The 22,422-nt window shown below is 50.7% G+C and overlaps 1 protein-coding gene across 10 annotated transcripts in view; it reads left to right on the plus strand.

Annotated features, from left to right (window-relative positions):
* Window positions 1-22,422, plus strand: part of Mtss1 (MTSS I-BAR domain containing 1) — a 138,433-nt gene that overhangs the window by 86,113 nt on the left and 29,898 nt on the right. For all 10 annotated transcript variants that reach the window (XM_027431626.2, XM_027431616.2, XM_027431622.2 and 7 more), the window contains exons 4-5: window positions 20,598-20,682; window positions 22,126-22,217. In XM_027431626.2, the coding sequence (XP_027287427.1) occupies window positions 20,598-20,682; window positions 22,126-22,217 (177 nt within the window). The remainder of the gene's footprint in view (window positions 1-20,597; window positions 20,683-22,125; window positions 22,218-22,422) is intronic.

Consider the following 22,422-nt stretch of genomic DNA (forward strand, 5'->3'; position numbering starts at 1 on the left):
GCTTTGTGGGTTTGGGTGGGGTGTGGGAAGGGTTTGCTTGTGGAAGAAGCCTGGGGGGGGGCGCAGGTTCCAGGTGATAGGGGCTATCCCTTCACCCCCAGAGTCTTGGTTCCCTAGACTTGGGAGGGCTGGACTCTGGCATGTGCCTTGCTCCACTCGCTGTCTTAGGCCTTTCTAGCCAGAATCCCTTGATCTTTCAGAGCTCCCAAGAGCAATGGAATTTCGGCATTCTGCTTTTACTTATTTATGTCTGAACTTCAAGGCTTCATGTATTTCACTTTACATTTTCATATTTTCATGCAGGAAGAACCAAGGGTCTTTTTGGGTCTTTTCTCTTCTTCAGTCTTCCCGTGCTGTTACCAGCATAGCCATCCTTACCTCAGATGCAGTCTTTCCTCAGATGCAGTTGGGGAGGTGGGGTCTTGTGCAATTTCTCTAGCAGCACATAGATCCTGACCCTTAGCTTTTTAGTGCCTGGCCCGTGCTCCTCAGAACCAGTGGTCTGTGTTGGGGGTGGGGGGATTGAGGCCGCCAGGTATGAAGACCTAACACAAAAATGTCGATGGGTTTACAAGGGCCAGAGACTGGGGATGAGTCACGGTGTGTCCCCTCCATGCCATGACCTTTCTTTGCATCATTGGGATTTACAGTGTGTCTGTTGCCCTCTTTGAACACCCCAGGTTTTCTAGAGGGGAGCAACCTTCCATTGGTCAAAGACAGCAGGGACCATCTTGGGGCAGGGGCCACCACCCCTAAGTGTCTTTGTTGGAGGTGAGGAATGGGGGCCACAGCCAAGCCACAGGAAGAGAGAATGCTGCTGTCCTCTGCAAAACACGCCCAAAGCTTATGTCCCTTCATGGGGAAGCCACTGCCAAGAGGACAGAGTGTGTCAGCATTCGGATGACTTGTCCCAGACCAGATGCATGCTTCCTGCATGGTATGGCTGTGAAGCCGCGTGACCTGGGGGCCTCTGTTGTGGGAGTCAGCACTGGTGATCCTATCAGCCAGCCAGCCAGCGATGTCAAAAGCTACTAAACAAAAAGTAAGCCTGCAAAGACAAACCAACTCTATCTTGTGTAAACTTGTGGCATTCCCTTGGCCTCAGGGTCTCCCGTGTCTCCCCCCCCCCCTTCCTAGTGATTCCTTCCTTCTTTTTTTCCCCACCACTCAGCAAATACTTTCTGAGAGTTGTTCTGTGCCAGGCGCTGTACAAAAGAATGGGAGCCCCGCCTGCGAGAGGCTTCGTGCTAGCAGCAGAGAAAAGAGATAGTGGCAGTCAGGCAGCCCTTGGGTGACATGGAGCACGGAGGTCTGGCTCTGATAGAGCAAGGCCTCTGCAGGCAGAGTTCAGGGCTGCTGCTCTGTTTGGGTGGCACCCCACAAGGCCCTGGAAGTGCTTGCAAGACAGCAAGAGACAGAGTGTTTAGGAAACTGACAGGGTACTGTCACATTCCTTGGCAGTTTAAAAGGACAGTTTACAGCTCTGTGCTGTTGTCTGTTAACTTTAGTCGACGCCTACTCCATGAAATTGGGGTGAAATCTACCATGTACAAATGCTATCCCCGTTAAGCACATACAAAGAAAATGAGAAAAGCAAACTTAGCAAACATCTGTCTACAGCATTTGGAGCAAAGCGCTTCATCTTCAGCTCTCTCAGCCGTCATCCCCTAAACCGCCACATACCGTTACTGTAGAGTGCCGCTGAGGGTGTGCGAGCAGCGTCATTAAGGCTGACTGGTGTGGCGTCTGCTCCCTTTGTTCCTCCGAACCATACATCAGTGAGCTCGTTAGCAGATGCTCTTACTGTCTGTCTTCTTTCTTGTCTCGTGTCTGGAAAGGCTCCTCTTGTGTTTGCCTCACTGTGTACAAGCAGGCAGCTTTGTTAACAGCGAGCTGCCCCCGTGGGGAAGGCACATGTGAAGAGCCCCAGCCTTGGCATCAGTTTTAATGGAAAGAAAGAGCTTTGGATTCTTCTTAGTCCTCTTGAATCATCGCTTAGCCATGGTGCAGGAAAGGCAAGCAGCTCACCTCAGCTCCTCTGCCCCGCCCGGGCCTTAGTTTGGTCAGTTGTAGATGGTGAAACACTGTGCACAGTGGAAATCGGTTGTGTGATGATGTTGAACCGTGGCCAGTGTTGACTCATGGCATGAATGCATGGCAGAAGTAACGGAGAAGGGGATGTAGCTAGGGGCACTTTGCTCTTTGCAGAGTGGGTCCACGGTGGCCAGTTGTGCACTGCCGCCATAGAGACGAACAACAGCTTCACTGACTTAACCAGCAGGAGGTCTGACCATGTGGGCTCTGGAAACACAGGACCCATCCGAAGCCCAACTCCTTCCCGGGGTAGCTGTGTGGCTAGGGTGGTTTAAGACAGTTGAGAATGCTATTTTAGGAAGAGTTCAGGTCCAGTCTGTACAGACGGGGTACTTTGACAGTCTGCTTTACATCAAGTCGGAGAAGCCACTCAGGTCTACGGAAGGACCGCTCTACTGTCTCTCTACCTGGTTGTCTTGAAAAGGGGAAGAACATTCGCCCCCCATAGGCTTTATCACTCACGTGAACTAGAATATTCAGATTGCTCGGCATAGGTTGCCGCAAAGAAAATGAAAATTAACACAGTGGTAAAGCTGGGAGAACCTTGTCCTCAGGTCGGGAGGGTGACGAAGCCTGCAGATTGCCATCTTTATTAAATGTCTGCCAGCTGACAGATCTTTCCCTGTCTGTCCTCTTGTCAGGACTCTTAAGTCCTGGTCTGTTATTCCCTAGTTGCCACATGGCTTTCTCAGGCCTTTGGGGTTTCTAAACTTTGGCCAGCTCGGGTATTTAGAGGCTTTGTAGGTGTGTCTGTGTCCAGGGGTCTTGGGTAGCCCCCAGGGGATTGAGGTAGGGGACCACAGGCCTCTCCCCTTCTATGTGGAATGCCTCAGATCAGAACTTGGTTAAAGCATCACTCTTTTGATGGTTTTTGGTTTAGATGAGATCCCTTCTGCAGTCCCCAGATGACTTTTCCAGAACTTTCCGAGCTGCCGTAGGTCTCCATAGAAGTGAGAGAGCTGTGCAATGTATGTCTTTTGAATTGGCTGTCTGGTATGCTCGAGGTTAATGAATTTAAGGGGTGAATGATTATTGACGTGCCGAGGCTTTGAAAGCAACCCCCCTGGGACCTAATGGGGGCTTGACCTGTGGGATGGGAGAGCAGGGGCAGAGACCCCACCCTTGAAGCTGCTCTTGGCTTCCTTCACTGGCTACCAGCCGGCCTGAAGATCACTTTCCTGTCCTTGGTATTTCGGGAATGACTGTGGGAAGAGCCCAGCCTGTCCTGCGAGGCAGAGGCAGCCACCCTGCCTGCACCCTGACCAGACAGCCTCTGCAGCTGTTGCTTAGCTGCATGCTTACATAATCCTGATTGGGAAATGTTAGGATTTGCTGGACCAGAGGTCACAGAGAAATGCTCATCCTTCGGGGTGGCTTTCTGTTGGTTAATCTGATTGTTTGCTCACCGACCCCTGTTCTCATTAAGGATTTCAGAATTCCAAGTGACCAAGCAATCAAGATTTCCTTTTCAACAGCTAAGTGCATCCTTGCTCAAGGAGTGAATTGAGAAGGGCTTACCGCTATCCCCGATCCTATCGCTGGTTCTAAGCTGTAACTGCAGAAATCCCTGCAGACTCAGGGGGCGGTGGGGGTGGTGTCATGGGAGGAAGGCAGGGAGCTCAGACCATCCCCTCCTCCCTCTATGCCTGTGTTCCCCTTCTGTCTTAATGCCTGTGACATGATAGGATGCTCCTTTGGATCTGGACTGCAGGCGGATGGCAGGGGTGGCCACATTGGCTTCTATCTCTTCCATGGCTGGCTCTGACAGGCTGAGATCTGATCTCATCACCCTGCCAAGGGCAGGATGTCAGAATCAACTGAAACATATTGGTGGGCTGAGCTCGGGCAGTGCAAAGAGAAGCAGATGGGGAGTTTTTATTGCCTGGGGCAGGAGACTGACAACAGCCACAGAAACAACACCACCAAGAAGCACAGTAAGCCGATCCCTGAGCTGGTGTCCCTCCTCCAGCCTCCAGGACACAGCAGCGACATGGTGGGGGAATGTGACATGGGACCAGGAAGACCTTGGTGCCATCACCTCTGTTAGTGGCAGAGGGGGGGTGAGAGTCTGCAAGGCCCAGTCTGCCTAAGCATCTGAACACTGGAGAAGGGCCAATGTCAGTAGATTCCCCCTTCGGCTCTGAGGATTAGGTTCCAGGGCTGACCAGGGAGAGAGGGAGGCACCTACTTATTCTCCCCTTGGCTTCTTCCATAGCTGCCCCCAGAGTAGAGACCAAAGCTGTGTTGACATCACTGGGATTCTTGGCGGTATTAACATTTAATTTTCAATTGCAGATACGCATATGGTTTAGTATCCAGTCAGAAGTGTTAGGTGTAGTCCTGGTGGTGAGCCACACACCTCCAGAACTTTTGATCTCCCACAATCAAAAATCTGCTCTCTCAATGTGCTGTAGTCACGGAGCGCCCGCCCCGGCCCAGCCCTGGAAGCCACTGCTCTCCTTTCTGATTCTGAGGATCTTACGAGTTTGTATGACTCACATAAGCAGAACACGCACAGTGTGGCATTTGTCCCTTGGTGAGCAGCTTATTTCACTGACGGAATGTGCTCATCTTTAAGGCTTCAGCAGCAACCTCTCCCTCCCTCCTTAGGGCGGATGGTTTATCAAATGCCACCTATGAGAATCTGCAGGGCTGACTCATGCCGCTGGGTCTCTGTAGCTCTGTGTGCACATATCTGTGCTCTGTCCCATGTAGGGGACACAATGCCATTGCTTTCCCATGTGTCCTTCTGTTTGGGTCACAGAGCACCACCAAGTGACTTGGTGCTTTTTGTCTTTAGAGTAGCTGTGACAGTTGTGAAGTTCTTAGTGGGCACGGATAGCTGGAACCCAGTGGTGTGATGTGTCTGAGGCCTGGAGACTAGGCTTTCCACTCTCTGTGTGTGTGTGTGTGTGTGTGTGTGTGTGTGTGTGTGTGTGTGTGTGTGTGTACACGTGTACACGTGTACACGTACACTCAAGTGTGCACAAAAGTGCAATTACCTGTGCACGTGTGTGCATGCAGAGGCCAGAGGTTGAGTCAAATGCCCTCCTCTGTTGCTTTCCACCTTACTTTCTTGAGATTGGGTCTTCCTCTGAATCTGGAGCTCAGTCTGGGCTAGTCTGGCTGGCCAGTGAGCCCTGGAGCTCTACCTACCTTTCCCTATCTTGATACCTCCCTTTTGTCTTCAGTCACCAAGCCTGGGAGTAAGCCCCCCAGCTGGCAATGTTTCGTCTGAGCCAGGTAACAACTGTCAAGGATGCTGAAGAAGAAATCCTGATGTCTCGCTGCAGTAACCTCACCCAGCCCTTAACAAAGTGGCTGTAGGAAATTGCAGGCTTGTTGTAGAGAATACCATTTGGTGGGTCCCTTGTCCGTCCTTATCCTCTGGCAAGCGGTTGTTGTCATGGCAACGGCTCTGCTCCCGAGCAGGTTTTCTAATAGCGTGGAAGGAGATTTGACACTCCTTCCTGGGGTTGCTGGTAATTGTCTTCTCAAAAAGTAAGTTCTGATTATTGGGAACATTTTAATGGGCCTGGTTGTGTCCTTTCAGGGGGAGGGGAGCACTTTGAAGTCTGTCATCTTCATGTCTTCAAAAGCCTGGCTTTTCTGCTCCCCTTTTTCTTTTGCTCATGTTCTTTTAGGAAGAACTGTTTCTCTCGTTAATACTGTGCTCTTAGAGCGCGTAAATCCTTAACTCCATTTGATCGGCAGCAGGCCCACTAGCCTGTTTCACAGGTCTGTAATTAGATTAGTTGTTAGGTGTGTACATTTTCCTTGACCTTGACTCTTAGAGGCAGAGCCTACAACCTTTAGGGGCTTGAAATCCTGCCTCCCATGGTCTTCCCACAAGCAGACAGAAAGGCCTCATGGGTCGGTCTAACCTGTATTTGTTGCTCTCTCCAGTAGCTCACATTAATCCGAGCTGCTGGTTTTTCTGCCTCCCTTTACTCTCCTTTTTCCTTCATTTGCAAATAGCGGTTGAGCCTTCATCCCAGTTCATATGTCTTGCTGGACACTCAGAGTGCAAGGATGTCTTGGGAGTAGTGGCTCTCCATAGGAGGTCCTCGTGTGATGGAGGGCACGGGCCCATGGAGCAGGAAGTCCGGGATGACATGAGAATTGTGATGGCACACATATACTCACTCAGGAGGAAGGTGGAAGCAGACCAGCAAGCATCCTGGTCTCTGGGATTCACCCTCTCCCCTGTAACAGTTAATACTGTCAACCTGACGGATCTAGAATCACCTTGGAGACAAATCTGGGGCCTGGCTGGGAGGATTTTCCTGATTAGCTGGATTGCAGTGAGGAGACTCATCCTAACCGTCAGAAGGAAAGAAGGAAGAAGAGTGAGCTGCGAGCTAGCAGTCACCCCTGCTTCCCGATTGGACGCCGTGACCAGCTGCCTCGAGCTTCTGTCGACACCACTTCCTTGCCTTGATGTGTACTGTACCTTTAAAACGTGAACCGATTTAAACCCTTCTCCCTTACTCGTTGTCTGTCAGACACTTGTTGATTATAGCAACAAGAAAAGTTACACTGCGCCTGAAGCCTTCAACCACCCTGGTCCTCACTAGGAACGAGACAAAAGCCCATCTCTGCATCACTCTAGAGACCACTGAAACGAGATGGGGAGGCCACGGGGCCAGCAGACTTTTCTGTTCAGTACCTGCCTTCCATGCCTTCCTTTGCCATCAGGCATGTCTGGTACCCCAGACTTCTTTTCTCTAGACCAGTGTGATGTCACCCACGGTAGGATGACATCTGCTTGGAGGAGGAGTCTTGTTGGAATGGGACACTGAGGTGAGGGTAGGGAAAGCTAAGGCAGGAACCTGGCCCAGCAGCCAGCCTGCTGTCTGATGGATCACAGCCGGAGACGAGTCCTATGCGCTGTGCTTCTAAAGCATGTCTAGGACATCTGGTCTACCTGGGCTCTTCTGGAGGCTCTTCGGTGTTCTCGGAATTGGCAAAATGTATCAACAGATGAACGTATCGACTCTGGCCCCTTCTCACAGTGTGGTTATGGTCTAGGGGCAAGTTGTCACCATTGGGGAACTGGTTAGAAATGCTGACCCTCATGGCCTCACCAGCCTGACTACCGAAGAAGGGCAGTCTTTATGCATATTGAAGTCTTTAATACTATTCTGTGACTTTGGGATAGGGTAGCAAGCCCAGGGGAAGCAGCCTTGCAGTGTTCTGCGTTCATGCTGGCCCTGCCAGCCACCTAAATTTCTATTTTTCATTGGCTCAGATGCAGCCATTACTGCCTGGTGATAATTAACTTAAGACATGAAACTCATTTGTCATCCCACTTTTTTCTGTGTTTAACTTAAACAAACAAACAAATCCAAGTAGGTTCTCCCCCCCCACCCTAATCTTTCCCCAGGGTAGAGGCAGGAAGCATTCATCTCCCTGAGAGTACAGCTGTTGGCAACCGCTCCACACACCACTGAGTGGCCATAAATCAGACCCAACTGGTCCCTAGGGGTCAGGCCATGACCTTGACGGAGCAGCCCGGCCATTTGTGTTAGCCTGGTTGGTGTGCTTCCCCTAAGTCCCAGTGCTCCTGGCAGCTTCCTGTCCTGTAATTGATGGCTGAGCAATAGCCAGCGTTAAATCATTCCCCATGGTTGTTTTCTTTGTTTGCATCCCGTTAGGAGAACAGGTTGCTGAGTGGGTGTGAGGGGAAGAAGGCAAGAGTTAGGAGAGGCAGAGGAGAAAGGGCAAATGGGCTCCCTAGGAAAGCCCCAGCCTCTAGCTGTACTCCACCGTCATGGGACTCAGGTGGGGGCGGGAGACATTTTAGGAACCGAACATTGAATTCTTCTAACCTCTGTGATGGACCCACCTTAACTTTGTAAGCTCTTTGCAAATACATTTTAAAGGATTCCATTTTACCATTTTTACTTACATATGCCAGTGTGTGTGTGTGTGTGTGTGTGTGTGTCTGTCTGTGTGTGTCTGTGTGTGTCTGTGTGTGTCTGTGTGTCTGTGAGTGCAGGTGACCTTGATGGCCAGAGGCTCCCCTGGAGCTAGTTACAGGTGGTTGTGAGCCACTAGATACATGAGTGTTGGAAACTGAGCTCAGGTCTCTAAGGTCAGTCTCTCCAACTCCTAAGTTTCATCATCATCACCATCAGTTTCACTCTGTAGCCCTTCTTCACGGGAACATACTGTCTAGACCAGGCTGGCCTTGAATTCACAGAACTCCACCTGCCTTTGCCTCCTGAGTACTGGAATTAAAAATGTACCACCACTCCCAGGCTCCAGATTTATTTATATATAGTTTGGGGGGAGGGGTTAAGACAGGTTTTTCTCTGTGTACCTGGAAGTCACTTTGTAGACCAGGCTGGCATCAAAGAAGCTTCAGGAATTCCCGTGCTACTTTTTGGATTTCCTCTCGACCTTGAGACTCATTTTGGGAACTGGAAACTAAAACTGCTTGTAAGCCCTGGCATTGGAAGAGAGAAACAGGGAGGGTGGGTAATGCTTTCTCCTGCCTGTGTGTGTGTCATGGGTGTTCCCTCTATTCCTTGGTGAGAGCCCGGCCCGGGGATCTCCTGCCTGTGTGTGCGTCATGCGTGTTCCCTCTGCTCTGTGGTGAGAGCCAGACCCTCTGATGATCAGAGCTGGAGTTAGTTTACCTTTGGCCTCTCTGCATCTGCTTTGTCAGCATCAGAACATGAGGCCAAAGTCTGCTTCAACCGGTGGTGGCCACAAAGGAGTTCAGTGGGTGTTTATTTGTGTTAATACTATTTTATGTCTGTGCATGCATGTGTTGGGTATACTTGAGGAGGACATTGGTCACCTTCATCAGTTGCTCTCTGCCCAAGTTTTTGAGACAAAGCCTCTCACCAAGCCTGAAACTCACCATGTTGACTAAAGTGGCTCGCCTATGAGCCCTTGGCATCTCCCTCTGTGGCCCTCCAGTGCTGGGGTTATAGGCATACACAGCCATGCCTGGCTTTTTAAAACATGGGCACCAGGGAGTCGAACTCAGGACCTCTTGCTTGCACAAGTGCTCCTACCAACCTAGCCATCTGCTGTAGTGACTTTTTTTAGAATAACAACTGAGGTATTCCTGCCAGGGCCTGTCACATTGCAAGCACTCAGGAAACAGTCATTTGTGGTTAGAGGAGAAATGACAAAGTTTACACTCTGGCCCAGTTTGTGGATGTACAAAGAGGCCTCTTTTTTTTTTTTTTTTTTTTCTCCTTCTTTGAGATACTGTTTCTCTGTGGCTTTGGAGGCTGTCCTGGAAGACAGCCTCTCGTAGACCAGGCTGGTCTCGAACTCACAGAGATCCGCCTGCCTCTGCCTCCCGAGTGCGGGGACTAAAGGCGTGCACCACCAACGCCCCGGCCCAAAAAGGCCTCTTAAGTGACGACGGTTGCTTTTCACTGGGAGCCCGTGAAGTGACCTGGTGCTAGTTGCTGGAAGTTTCCCGGGGCCCGCGTTGTCACGGGATGTGAATGTGTGAGCTCTTCACTGCTCCCGAGCTGCAGTTTTGATGGCACAACTTGGAGCTACTGTCTCCTGATCCTTTGATCTGACTTGCCACGAAGGCTGCATGGGAAATAAACGCAGAGCTGGCTACCGTGAGCCTCCCCGACAGTGACATTTTGGCAACTAAGGAAGTGACATGCGGTTCATACATCAGGCCACATCTGCTTCGTTGGCTGAGCTGGTGTCCTCCCGTCTCCCTCGCCCCTCTCTGTGCCCATGTGGCAGAGGCTGACCACGGCAGTGAGGGGTTCATGGTGGTAATTGCTGGGGAGCCTGCAGCACTTCCTGGGTGACATCCTCACGGGGCTTTGTCCCGGGACGCCGCCCCACGTGACCAGGCCTGCTCCTCTCCTGATTTCCACAGTGTGAACGTGTCTGTGGTTCATGTTTCCCTAATGCCATCCTCGCCTTGCATTTCAACAGTAACAAAGAAAGCGGAATATCGGTCTCTGTGGCTGCCAGTAACACGCATGCCAAAATCCCGTGCGTGTTGGTCTGAAGGCGCCAGATGGTGGTGGGACTGTGTGGTTTTGTTTTCTGAAGAGTTGTGAAGTGGGAGCCCCCGAGAAGTCGGGGACCAGCTGAGTAATTGTCATCTGATAATGGCTTGCGCCATCTTCCAGCCTGGGTGGGGGCGCCACTGTGTCTTCAAGGAATGAGACGGGGACCCTCCCTAGCATTTGCTGATTGCACAGTATTAGCTGCCCGCCCCCCACGCCAGCTGGGGTACCCATCCATACTCAGCTATGTGCAGTTGCTGAATAACAGGTCTTCTTTTTTTTTTTTTTTTTTTTTTTTTTAAGGGAAATTCCATTTGTTTCTCCCCTCCTTGAAGGTTGAAATGGCTCCTTGGGATCACCATTGTGGTCAACAGGAAGTGGCCGTTCCTTTGAGAGGGGCTGCTGTGGTTTATTTTTGAAAACTTGTTTTAAGGGTTTTTTTTTTTTTTAGTTTTGACCAAAGGAGCCTTTCTCTGTAAGTTAATGACACAGTCATGTGTCTCATGTGCTCATTTCCTTGAGTGTTTGTTGTAGGAACAGTCTAGGCCCTAACGGTACAGAGGGAAGAGCTTGTATGGTTTCACAGCCCTTGTCAGGGCTCCCACGAGCACTCTGCAGTGACCCGGTGTGGCTGCTGAGGGAGCCTCGTCTAAGGTAGAGGGAACAGGATCCATGCGATAACTGGAATACTGGGAGCTGGTGCTCTCGTCTCTTCCCCTCTCCCCCTGCGTGAATGGTGTCACTGTGCCTTTCTTCTCCCAATTTTGCACCAGGCTAAAAACCAAAGTGCGATGAATCCAGAAGAAACATAGATTGTTACTACTCAGTCGCTCTTAAAATCGTGAGAGCACACATTGACCTTTATTGAAAGTACTCGTCCTACTCATCCTCTGGTAGGAAACCAGGCCAGGGCCCCTGGAGAACACAGGGCCGCTTTCCCTGAGTAAGAGAAAGAGCAGAGAGGAAGATTCCTCCCGGAGGACACCAGAGCTGCCGCACAGCCTCAGGCAGGCGCGGTGCTGTGGCTGCAAGCACCTTCCAGTTTCCAAGTCACCATGAAAACCCATCCCTCCGTGGGCGTGGATATTTGTTGTTAGAGGTGGGGCTGTTTCACAGCACAGCACAGTATTGGACTAAGGTACATTTCCTAGACAGTGGACAGGTGTAGGAATGCTGTTTCATGGTCATGATGGTTTCTGCCCGGGAGAGGGGTCGCCTAGCCTGGTTTGGAGGCCATCAGAGGTGCTTAGAGCCTGTAGCAGGTGTGCCTACCACCAGCTGAGGTCTGGCTGGGAATTGTACTGGAGGGACCCACAGAGAGCCATTGTTGGGAAGCCGTTGGTCTGTCTGATCATTTTCCTCCTGACTTTAGATTTGTTGATTGTGCAGAGCCTGGAGCCAAGGCCTGCTCTTTGCTTGCTGGAGTCTCTATTCCACCTCTGTAGGCACAAGAACACAGCTGCCTTCTTTTTGCTGTTAGAATTCAGACTCAGCCTCGGATGCCATTCTGCGGTACCAATTACTCTATCAGAAACCTTCACTCATTGTGTGGTGGAAGATGCCCAAAGGAGATCAGGGGACTGGGCAGAGGGGAGCACACACAGCTTTGTGCAGCTTTGTGCTCGTCTGATGCTTCGCTTTGAATGAGTTCATGTACGTGTGTGTGTGTGTGTGTGTGTGTGTGTGTGTGTGCGCGCGCGTGCGTGCGTGCGCGTGCACATGTGTGTGCTCAGCCAAGGCAGGAGCTGGCCTCCAGGCATCCCCTCAGGTGGCAGATGGCATACCCAGCGTGCTCTGCTGCCCAGCCAGAGCAGCAGCTGGGACACTGGGACAGTTTCTGCAGTGCAGCACTGGGCAAGCCTCCAGCCGCTGCCAAGGTGAAAGACACCTGACATTCTGAGTCTTTGGTGCTCTCTGAGAATGGGCGTGTGTGTGTGTGTGTGTGTGTGTGTGTGTGTGTGTGTGTGGGAGAGAGAGAGGGGGGGGGAGGGAGAGGGAGGGAGGAGAGGAGAGGACCTGCTAGGCCCCTGCAGAATTGGGCCTGGGCGGCCTGTGCATCCCATGACAGCTCCAGCTTTCATTTCAGTAGGAGCTTTCCTTTCCCTTTTTGGCTGCAAGGAGCTGGTGATGTAATGGTTTCAAACTCTGCAATATAAAAATGAGCAGCCAGGGAGATCCAGGGATTGCTGCAAGGCTGGGTAGCTAAGGGCAGCCGCCTGCCTGTCTAGGGGGCAGGGCAGAAGGACAGTGGGGTCTCGAGTGGGTTGACCATGGTAGCTTTGGAAGCTACCGGCCAGTCTCTCTGTGTGAGGGCCTGGGTGTGAGCGAGCTCAGGGCATCCTTCCCAGCAGGTAGAGCAGATAGCACTGTTTGAGGTGTGGCAGGAAGCAATGATTTTGGCTTTCATGGAAGCCAATATGTGCTGATCATGACCTTTCCTTGTCCAGTTTACCATCTCTGTGGAGAAGAATGTTACATGCAGGAGGGGACAGGCTGCTTACAGGTTGGCTGGTGCCCTGTCACGGACATGCAGCAGCCTGACCAAAGCTAATTGCCCTGTCTTCCTCCTCCCAAGGACTTGGCAGTGGGTTATTGTTCCGGCAGAGCTCTGCGTAATTGGCCCCTGGATGGAGCCAGTGTGCCTTATTTTCTCTGTAAAATATTCCATCGCTGCCTTTTATGCACTCAGAGCTGGGGTTTTTGCTAGCAGGTCTCAGCATCTCCCACCTGAGCTGCAGGCTTAGCGAAGAGTCCCGAACTCCCAAACCTGTCTGTGCCAGTTGTATCTACGACTGTTGTTCAGTAACTGAGGTATAAGGTACAATCGGTCTTGGGATTATGGTGTAAAGATCAAGATTTGTTTCATATACAGTATGTGGAGTGTTTAAAAAGATGAATAAAGCAAGTTCCTTTTAGAGACGGTCGCCATCAAAGAATGCACGAGGCAGTGGCTAACGGGCTGATAGGGATAGGGGTGGAGCCCTGGCAGAGGGCTTGAAAAGCGTGTGTGAGGGCCCCAGGTTCAGTCGCACACACGTGCGCGCCTGTGCACAAATTGGGGAAACAGAAATATTATTGTAAAAATTCAGGCTACTTGATGCTTTACCAGAGACACAAACAAGAAGTTGTGGCTGACGGTAGGGTGTGAGAGTCAGAATAGCATAGAAACAGCAGTAGTTGGTAGTCCACTTTTTGTGTGGACAACGTTAAGTACAATGTCAGCATTTGAGCTGAAACAGATCAGACCTTCCAGTGCCTTGTGACCACCTAATGGGAGGCGGGGCTCCGCAGCTGTGTTGCTCTCTTCAGAGCTCTTCCTCCTTCCCTGGTTTAGCTCGGGAGGTGGGGGAGCAATTAGTGCCCATGCTGGGGATCAAACACTGTGAAGAGTGCTCTGGAAATCCTGTGGCCACCCAGGGATTTGGCAAGGATGGGAGAGCTTCTAAGAAAGCCCCGGACCCCTGGAGGGCAGTGGGGAGGGACATTGTTTATCTCAACAGGTGCATTTTGGTATGGATGAAACAGGTTTGAGAAAATATTTCTGGGGAGACATGTTACAGGTGGTGTTGGTGGCGCATGCCTTTAATCCCAGCACTCGGGAGGCAGAGGCAGGCAGATCTCTGTGAGTTCGAGGCCAGCCTGGTCTACAAGAGCTAATTTCAGGACAGCCTCCAAAGCCACAGAGAAACCCTGTCTCGAAAAAAAAAAAAAAAAAAAAAAAAAGATGGGTGGGAAAGTGTTCTGAACAATACGTAATAACTGGGTTATTATTGGTAATAACCCAGTTCAGAGGTGGAGAGCTGTCCCGTCCATTGTCTGGCGGTAACCTGAGGCTCCAGCGAGCCTTTGGCAGGATGCACAGTGACTTACTGTACCCTCATGTTTCAGCCGGAGCAGTTCCCAAATCTGTTTATTCTCCCTGCCCCACTGCAGAATCCAGCCTGAAAAAACGGCTTTCAGTCCTCGCCTGCCACCTGCCCACACTGCAGGACCAGGCCACCGGCCCATGTACCCCCTGCTGTGCTGGGAGATGGAGGCGCCTGCAAATGAGGCAGCTTAGAGGGATGTGACAAAGCCACTTGATAGACACCACCTTTCCAGCAGCACCCGGAAGGCCTCAGCCACGTGGGCTACTGTTTAGAGGAAGGAACAGTGGCTCCAAGGCCTTTGCCCCCTCAGTTTCCTTCCCACCCTCTGAGAAACAGCCCTAAAACAATTTGTTTTCTGTTTGTGACGTTAAATGCTCCTCTTTGTCCTCAGTTGGGGATGTCTGCAGCTTGTCATAGCAGGAAGACGACTTCTGATACCAGTCAAACAAAGCAGGGGTTCGGCGTTGTCTGTTCTGCTCAGCTGCTGTGTGGCCTATTAGGAAGCCCTGCTGAGGAGCTAGGAAGGTGCCTTTCTCTAAGGGCTGCTGTGAAGCTGGTCCTGTGTGCGCGCCTGTGCATGTGTGTGGGTGTCCGTGCATGCAAAACTGGAGACCAGAGAGCATTGGAGGGTTTCTTTCTGAGCCTGGTGTCTATTGGTTGCTTAAACTGGCTAGCCACCGAGCTCCAGAATCCTGTCTCTGCCTCCCCAGCACGGGGATCACAGGCATGCACGCTTCACTTTGGACATGGATTCTGGGGATGGAACTCTGGTCACCAAGCTGTAGCGCAGTCCCTTTCTGACGGGACCAGGGCAGTTCTTAGTTGGCGGGCATTCACTGCACCTGGATAGGTGTCAGTTGGACCTCTACAGTTTCCCGTGGATGCTCTCTGCTCCCGCCTCATCTGGTGCTCTTTCTTTTTGCATCTCCTGCTTCCCTACCCTCCAGTCCACACCCCTAATGAGTCTCAGCCACGGCCCCTCCCCAATCTGCACCACTTCATATGTATCCCAGGTATGAGCTCTCAAGGGCTGAGCCTTGTCTTCGGTAGCCTTGGCATCTCTTCACCCTTTTCTCCAAGGGAGATCTTGTTCAAGGTTGCTTTAGGTCACCCCCCCAAACATGCCGAGGGTCTTGATTGTCACTGCACATGACTGGGGCTCTTTGGACATTGAGCCATTGCAGATAAAATCTAAGCACCGTCCGGCCGTCAGGGTGAGCCCTCCCTCATCCAGTAGCCCTGGCACTGTTAAAAGTCAGAGTAGCACAGAGAACAGTGCGGTCTTTACCTACATCTGGTGGGTTGGAAGACAGAAGAGCGGGGCTGTGTATCCATGGAGGCAAAGACTTAAGTGATGCTACTGTTAGCCATGGGTGGCCGGAGCCATCACTAACAAGAGAGGCACTGGAGAGATTCCCCTACGGGCTGCTGGGCTGCTGTGGGAGCTTGGCCCTGCCGGTACCTTGATGCTTTTGTACCTCCAGTACTGTGAGGACTGCATTTTGGTTGTTTGAAGCCAGCAGACTCAGTGCCCTTTGGTATGCAGGGAGGAAGCTAATACCACACTCAAGAAGCGCTTGTGGAATTAATCTTCAAGTGTAAAGCATGCACTCTTCCATAGTCTGGGGATCTTTGTGGTCTTGTTTTTTTTTTTTTTTTTTTTTTTTTTTTTTTTTTTTTGGATTTTTTTTTTGGATTTTTTTTTTTTGGCCTGTGGTCCATCATCATTGGCTGGCTTTGTGTCATTTGAATATATATTTGCCTGTTAAGGGAGAAGGCTCAGTGTGCTGCATTGAAAAGAATTGAGATTTCGGCCATAAAGTGTCTTACAGGACTTGGCTCCATTCCCTTGTTTCCAAGACATGAAATCAAATCATAGTGACTTTACAAATAAATACATGTTGTATGGCCTTGTGGGATAGGAGGAGCCCAAGTTGAGAGAGGGGGCAGGCTCAGCATGGAGCTGGCTAGGGAGGTTGATGAAGCCTTGGGGTTTTTCTGACTTCTGTAGGCAGGATGACCCTCACCCTAGGACGAGCAGCCCAGAGCCACGGTGGTGTGCCTCGGTGGCTGGGCCATAGTGGTGTAGCTTAGTGGCTGGGCAGTCTGTGAACTTGGTTGTGTCTTAGAGGTCTCTCTGCTAACATCTTCTGACCGCCTTCCCAGTATCCTTATTCTCTGTGTGTCTTTCTCATCCTTGAACCAGCCATTGCCAAGAAGAAGGGACTTGGGTCATTTAAGCGTGGACACTAGAGTCCACTCTGGGGAGCCTCACAGCACCCGTCACGCCCTCCAGATTCGCAGCTCCTACCCTTCTCTGATAGATGTGATAACACACTCTTAACAACGCCCATGCCTGAATCCTCAGGACCTGTGGAGATGGTCCCAGCTGCGTTGGAAAAGACTGCCTGCAGGTGTGATTTCTCTCAGGATTTTGTGACAGGGAAACTGTCCTATGTCCTGGCTCAGCGTCATGACAAGGTTTCCTGTAGGAAAGAGTGAGGGGAAATAGAGTCAGAGAGGAAGGACACAAGGACAGAACAGAGCAGAGTTTACAGATGACATTGTCTCCCCTCTGGCTCTGAAGATGGGGGAAGAGGCCTCGCTGAGGCAGGGGACACAGGCACCCTTGAGAAGGGGGTAAGGGCAGGGTCTCCCTAGGGAACAGGACTCTGCCAGCACCTGAAGTTAGCCCCGTGACACCCTTTGTGAACTTCTAACCCCCACAACTGCAGGATGCTGAATCTTCATTTTAAGACACCGAGTTTATTCTGTTACAGCAAACTTCTATGTCCAGTTTGACCCCACACTCCTTACAGCCCTTTCTAAGATTAAATACCTCACATTTATCTTTAGCATTTTTGTCATAAACGTGTGTTTATTAAGTCAGTGAAGCACTTGCCAGGCAAGCATGGACCTGCGTTCAGTCCCCCAAACCCATGTGAAAGTGTTGGGTGTGGTGGCACATGCCTGCACCCCCAACTCCGAGAGAAGATGATGCAAGGGTCCCTGGATTCACTGGCCAGCTGGACTAGCCCAGTGAGAGACCTTAGCTCAAAAAGTGATTTAAAAAATAACACAGAGAACAAATTGAGGAAGGTTCCTGATGCCAGCCTCTTGTACACACACACACACACACACACACACACACAGAGAGAGAGAGAGAGAGAGAGAGAGAGAGAGAGAGAGAGAGAGAGAGAGAGAGAGACCCCTAGGGAATAAAGAACAAACCAAACTGATTGCTGGACCAGCCTCCGGTGATAAATACTCCATCATTCAAGGAGTAAGGTCTTCGCCACCCTTGCGGGTGGCCAGGTGTCTAAGCCGGCCATTTGTGATTCCATAAATAGTTCCATAGTCATGTTGGACCCCGTCCAGATGTCTTCTCTGTCTTTGTAGCTCCAGCCAGTTTCCGCCAATTCAAACCTGCTGAGTTTTTTTTAAAGTCCTAGCAGAGGTCATTAGAGCATCAGCCGTTGCTAAGTACTTACACAGATGGAGCTATTTTTAGGGTGACCCATGATGCTGGAATCAGCAAGTTCCAGCACTGGGTCCTGGGGTGCACAGGGGATGTCGTCTGCCTCCTGCCCCCGTGCCAGTTACAGAGACCCCGATTGTAGGACGCTTGCGTTATGCTTCTTCATTTCCTGTCCTCTCCCGGCATCCTGTGCAGAGGCACAGTGGCGGGGCACACACAGGCTTTGTGTTCAGAAACTGCTTGCATCAGTCAGCCCATAACTCGGCTGCCTCTGGAAGGCCTTTGTCATGATCTTTCCCAGTCGCCAGTTCTACCTCAAGGACATGGAAGTGCAGGTGTTATTCTTTTGCTTAAATTAGAAATTTGAGAGAGATGGACATGGACTATAGAGAGCACATTAACCACTTTATTATAGGGAGAGTGTGTGTGTGTGTGTGTGTGTGTGTGTGTGTGTGTGTGTGTGTGTGTAAGTGGGCGGGGTCTGTCTTTTAAAGGGGTCCTTTGCACCTGCATGCAGACTTAGTTCCCATGGAACCCTGTGCTGACCGGGGTACCGCCTGAGTGGATTCTGCCAGGTGACAGGGACAGGCCAGCATGATGCCTGAACCTTTCATTAGGTCCTGAGTCGACCCCAACCCTCAGCTGTCTGTGCTGGCTGCTGGGACAGATTCTGGCCATGCAGGCACACATTACAGTTCTAGACTCAAGAACCAAACCTTGACAGCCGGCTGAACAAAATCCCTCCACCCGTGCTAGTGGGTAAAGGAAGAAGTTGGGCTCCCGCCGGGCTCTCTGCCCCTTCCTGTCATTCCTGTCACATGCCTGAGCGTGGCTGACAGCACACGCCCTGAAGATTCAGGTGATGGAGTGTCATTTCCTAGTCCTATAACCTCAGACATAGTGCTGGAAGTACTTCTGTCTGTGAAACGGGCCTGGTAACATTATGAACACAACTCGGAATACTGTGAGGACTGAATGATTTAACGTGTGGAAAGTTGTTAGGCTGCTACCTGCGCGTTCTAAGCAGCACCCCAGTGACACACAATTCTGTCATTAAACAGCTGTGGCCTCCCATTCAGCTGGGGGTCTGTGCCCCATGGTTCATTTAACTAGATCATTGTTATGGGATGTTTTTGATGTTGTAAACATTTCAATCATTGCCCTCCTAGGTGAGGATTCACCATTTTCCTTAATTATTTCCTCAGGCTCGGTTCTTAGGATTAGAATTGCTGGGTCAGAGAGGGCTATTTTTAGGTTATTTCTTGATAGCTGCCGCTGCTCCCTTCCAGGAAGGACTTGGTCTACCTTCCCGGGAGCAGTGAGTAAGTGAGCCAGTATTCTTGTGCGGCCTCATTTTTAACTTTTAATCAGATGAAGAAGGCGCAGGAAAAAGATAAAGTGCTCCTCATTCCTCACCCTTGTGAGCAATAAAACCCCTCAAACCTCCAGCAGAGGGCGGGAAGACAGTGGAGCGTTGAGAACTGCGCCCTCTGCTGGTGATCTCTGAGAAGGCACAGACACTTTGTAGACTGTAGGTGCCCGGAAATAGGTGTTGGGGGGGTGGTGGTGGTTGATGGGTGGTGGTGGTGGGGTCACAGAGTCTCTGCTATCCTGAGCTGGCCTTGAACTGGCTGTATAGCTGACAATGGCTTTGAACTTTTGGTTGTCCGGCCTCCATCTCTGGAGTGCTAGGATTACAGGTGTGTGCCACCATGGCAGTTTCATGGAGCCCAAAGGCTAGGCAAACACTCTTCCAACCGACCTACGACCTCAGCCCCCAGAGGCACCATTTAGATGTCAAACCAGCCTTGGGATTACATTTGTGTCTTGCTCAAGGTTTTATAGCACTGGTGAGCAGTAAAGTGGGAGTTTTATTCTTCAGGGAAAACCCTGAAATATCTGGAGATATTTGCGAATACTCAAGTCTGAGTATAGTAAGGGGATCCTGTTACGGGCTCCAGGTGGGTCCAGTCCAAGATGTTGCTAACTGACAATACTCAGGACAGCCTCACCACAAGTGTCAGGATTATCAGAAACCCTGACTGACTCTGGGCAAGCTCCCTGGAAAAGCAGCCTGCTGGGAGCTGGATGTAGAACATTATTGCTGTTGTTGAAAGAGTGTGTCCCCAGCAGCGCTGGCAGGTCTAGAGCACGCTGTGTAGACCAGGCTGGCCCGTAGCTCACAGGATCTGCTGGCCTCTGGGAGCAGATCCCAGTTTGTTTATATATTTTTGATGCAGGTTTAGCCCCAGCTGGCTTCAAACATCTAGCAGACTGCTTGCTTCTTCTCCCTAAGTGCTGGGACTAAATGCTTGAGCCACTACGCCCAGCCAAACTATTACTAACTGGTAGCCATTTTTTTTTTTATTTACTATGTATACAACATTCTGCTTCCATGTATATCTGCACACCAGAAGAGGGCACCAGATCTCATAACTAGATGGTTGTGAGCCACCATGTGGTTGCTGGGAATTGAACTCAGGACCTCTGGAAGAGCAGCCGGTGCTCTTAACCTCTGAGCCATCTCTCCAGCCCCCTGGTAGCCACTTTTATTGTTACTTGCTTATGGAGAGCTGTTAGCTTGCAGGATAAAATGGAGAATGAGGGGAACAGAACCAAAAGACAAATATTGCTGTGGAGAGGACAAAACAAAATGTAAACCATATATAATGTCATGTGTTTTAATAAGAGGCATTTTTGTTTGTTTTCTTGGTGACTTGGTTAAACCTGAAGTAAGTTCCTGTGGCTTTCTCCCAGATGTTTTGTTGGGTAGAAAACAAGTTTGCTTTGACACTTCCCCAGTTGACATGTTCCTGTTTTCCTAATATTTTCCCCTGTGCCTTCCAGGGTCCTTATGCAGTTAGGATGTGTAGTTAACAATTTGTTCTCCATACATCCCAGTAAACAAACCTCCCAGTAAACGCACCTCCCAGTAAACGCACCTCCCAGTAAACGCACATTCCAGTAAATATGCATCCCAGTAAACGCACATAATCCCAGTCTGTGGCTCTGTGTTTGTATTAGCGCATGCACACGGACACTGGGAACTTGTGAAGGCAGTAGCTTCAGGTCTGCCATGGTGCGATACGACCTGACCTGGCTTGTGTTTCCATCCCTGTTCCCTCACCTGAGCCTCCTCCGCTTTTGCAGGTGGCACCCGGGAGATCGGCTCAGCGCTCACCAGAATGTGTATGCGCCACAGAAGCATCGAGGCCAAGCTGAGGCAGTTCTCCAGGTGAGGAAGCACCCTTGGTGCATCCCAGAGGGTTGGGCTAGGGATGCAGTGGCTGGGCCTCAGTCTTTCTCCCTACAACCCGTCCTTTGCTCTCCTGCTTATTATTCACCGAGTGACGGCTGTGTGCTGGCTGACATGGCGGTGGAGAACCGTTAGTCCAGGCCCCGCCCTCAGAGGAGCCCGTGCTTGCCCTCAGATCGCTCACATGTCACCCACGGCTCTCCTTATCACCCACCAGTCCTGGAGATGATGCACACTGAGCCCCCTGCCTGCAGGACCTCTTGGGAGGAGTGAGATAATGCCTGCCCCACTGCCCTGTCCCCCAGGCCCATATTCTGATTACAGAGCCACCAAGAGGGAGTGGACCTCAGAGCCATCTTTGCACCAGTTACTAGGCACCAGGAGTTGGGTGAAGTGGCAGTGGCTGGCTCAGGAATTTAGAGTCCCCCGTCAAATACAAATGGCCCTTGTGTCCCAAGCAGATCAGCTTTAATTCAGCATTGTCCTGGCATTTTCTTTGAGGGATGCGTGGAATACAAGGCTGTACCCAGACTTCTCCTCTTTGCTGTTGATTAGAAACTGGCACCTGCAGCTTGAGAATGTTCTTGTCTCTTCATCTTTCTCCTTGCCCGAGTTGTGCAGTCACTGTGTCTTTAGGATTTTAGGTTCTGAGTGCCTGTAACACCTGGGTTCTTAAAAAAAAAAAAAAAAAAAAAAAAGATTTCTCCGTCTCCCGAATTTTAGAAGGGGCAGAGTTCATCTTGGGTGTCCCTGCCTCTTGGTGGTTCCCACTGTGTGGCTAGAGGAGTGACCCCAGGTTTCTGTGACCCGCCTTTAATAACGAGGGCTGGAAGACAGCAGAGGATATGAGAAGAGGTCACTCTAGCTGGGCACATTATGTCTTTTTTATGTGGTTGTTTTTATGTTTTATTTATTTTATTTTTTTATTTTTTGAGCCAAGGGCTCACAAGATATCTCTGGCTGGCCTAGAACTCAGTGTGTGAACTATGTTAACCTTGAACTCAGAGATCCAGCTGCCTCTGCTTCTCAAGTGCTGGGATTAATGGTGTGTGCTATCACCCAGCTTGCATGTTTATAAGTGTGTAGTATGTTTATTATATATTTATAACTTCTTAGTCATCAAAAGCATTCTGAGACCAGGGCTGCTCTGAAGCTGGGGCCTTTGAGGCAATGGTGGGTCATTACACTGCCTTCACTTGCTTCCGGGGGATGACTGAAGTGTGTTTTGAACACTAAATGTAAATCCTTTGGAGCGTCTTGCTATGTAGCCCAGGCTGGCCTCAGACTGCCCATCCTTCTGTCTCGCCCCTGAAGTGCTGGACCGGATGACAGGGGAGCGCCACCACACCCACTACCCAGCATGCACCTTGACAACAGGAAGTGCCCGTTTAATCTCTCCCTTTCTTTATCTTTTGGCAAAAGTGCTTTGATTGACTGCCTGATAAACCCCCTTCAAGAGCAAATGGAAGAGTGGAAGAAAGTGGCCAGCCAGCTGGACAAGGACCATGCGAAAGGTGCAGTAAGAGGCCCCAGCGTGACGGCTGCAAGTGTTTCTGTGGCGGTGCCGTTGGCTCACTGGGCTACTTTTGTCACCAAAACGGCTCAGAGCCCTCTCCATCCCGCCTCCTCCTGTAGGCATTTCAGCTTTGGGGGATGAGGGGTCCCGAGTGTTACCATTACAAGACTGTTGTTTGCTTGGCATGGGTGCCCAGGGTCAAA

The sequence above is a fragment of the Cricetulus griseus genome, chromosome 10, assembly GCF_003668045.3.
Source record: "Cricetulus griseus strain 17A/GY chromosome 10, alternate assembly CriGri-PICRH-1.0, whole genome shotgun sequence".
Classification (NCBI taxonomy): Eukaryota; Metazoa; Chordata; class Mammalia; order Rodentia; family Cricetidae; genus Cricetulus; species Cricetulus griseus.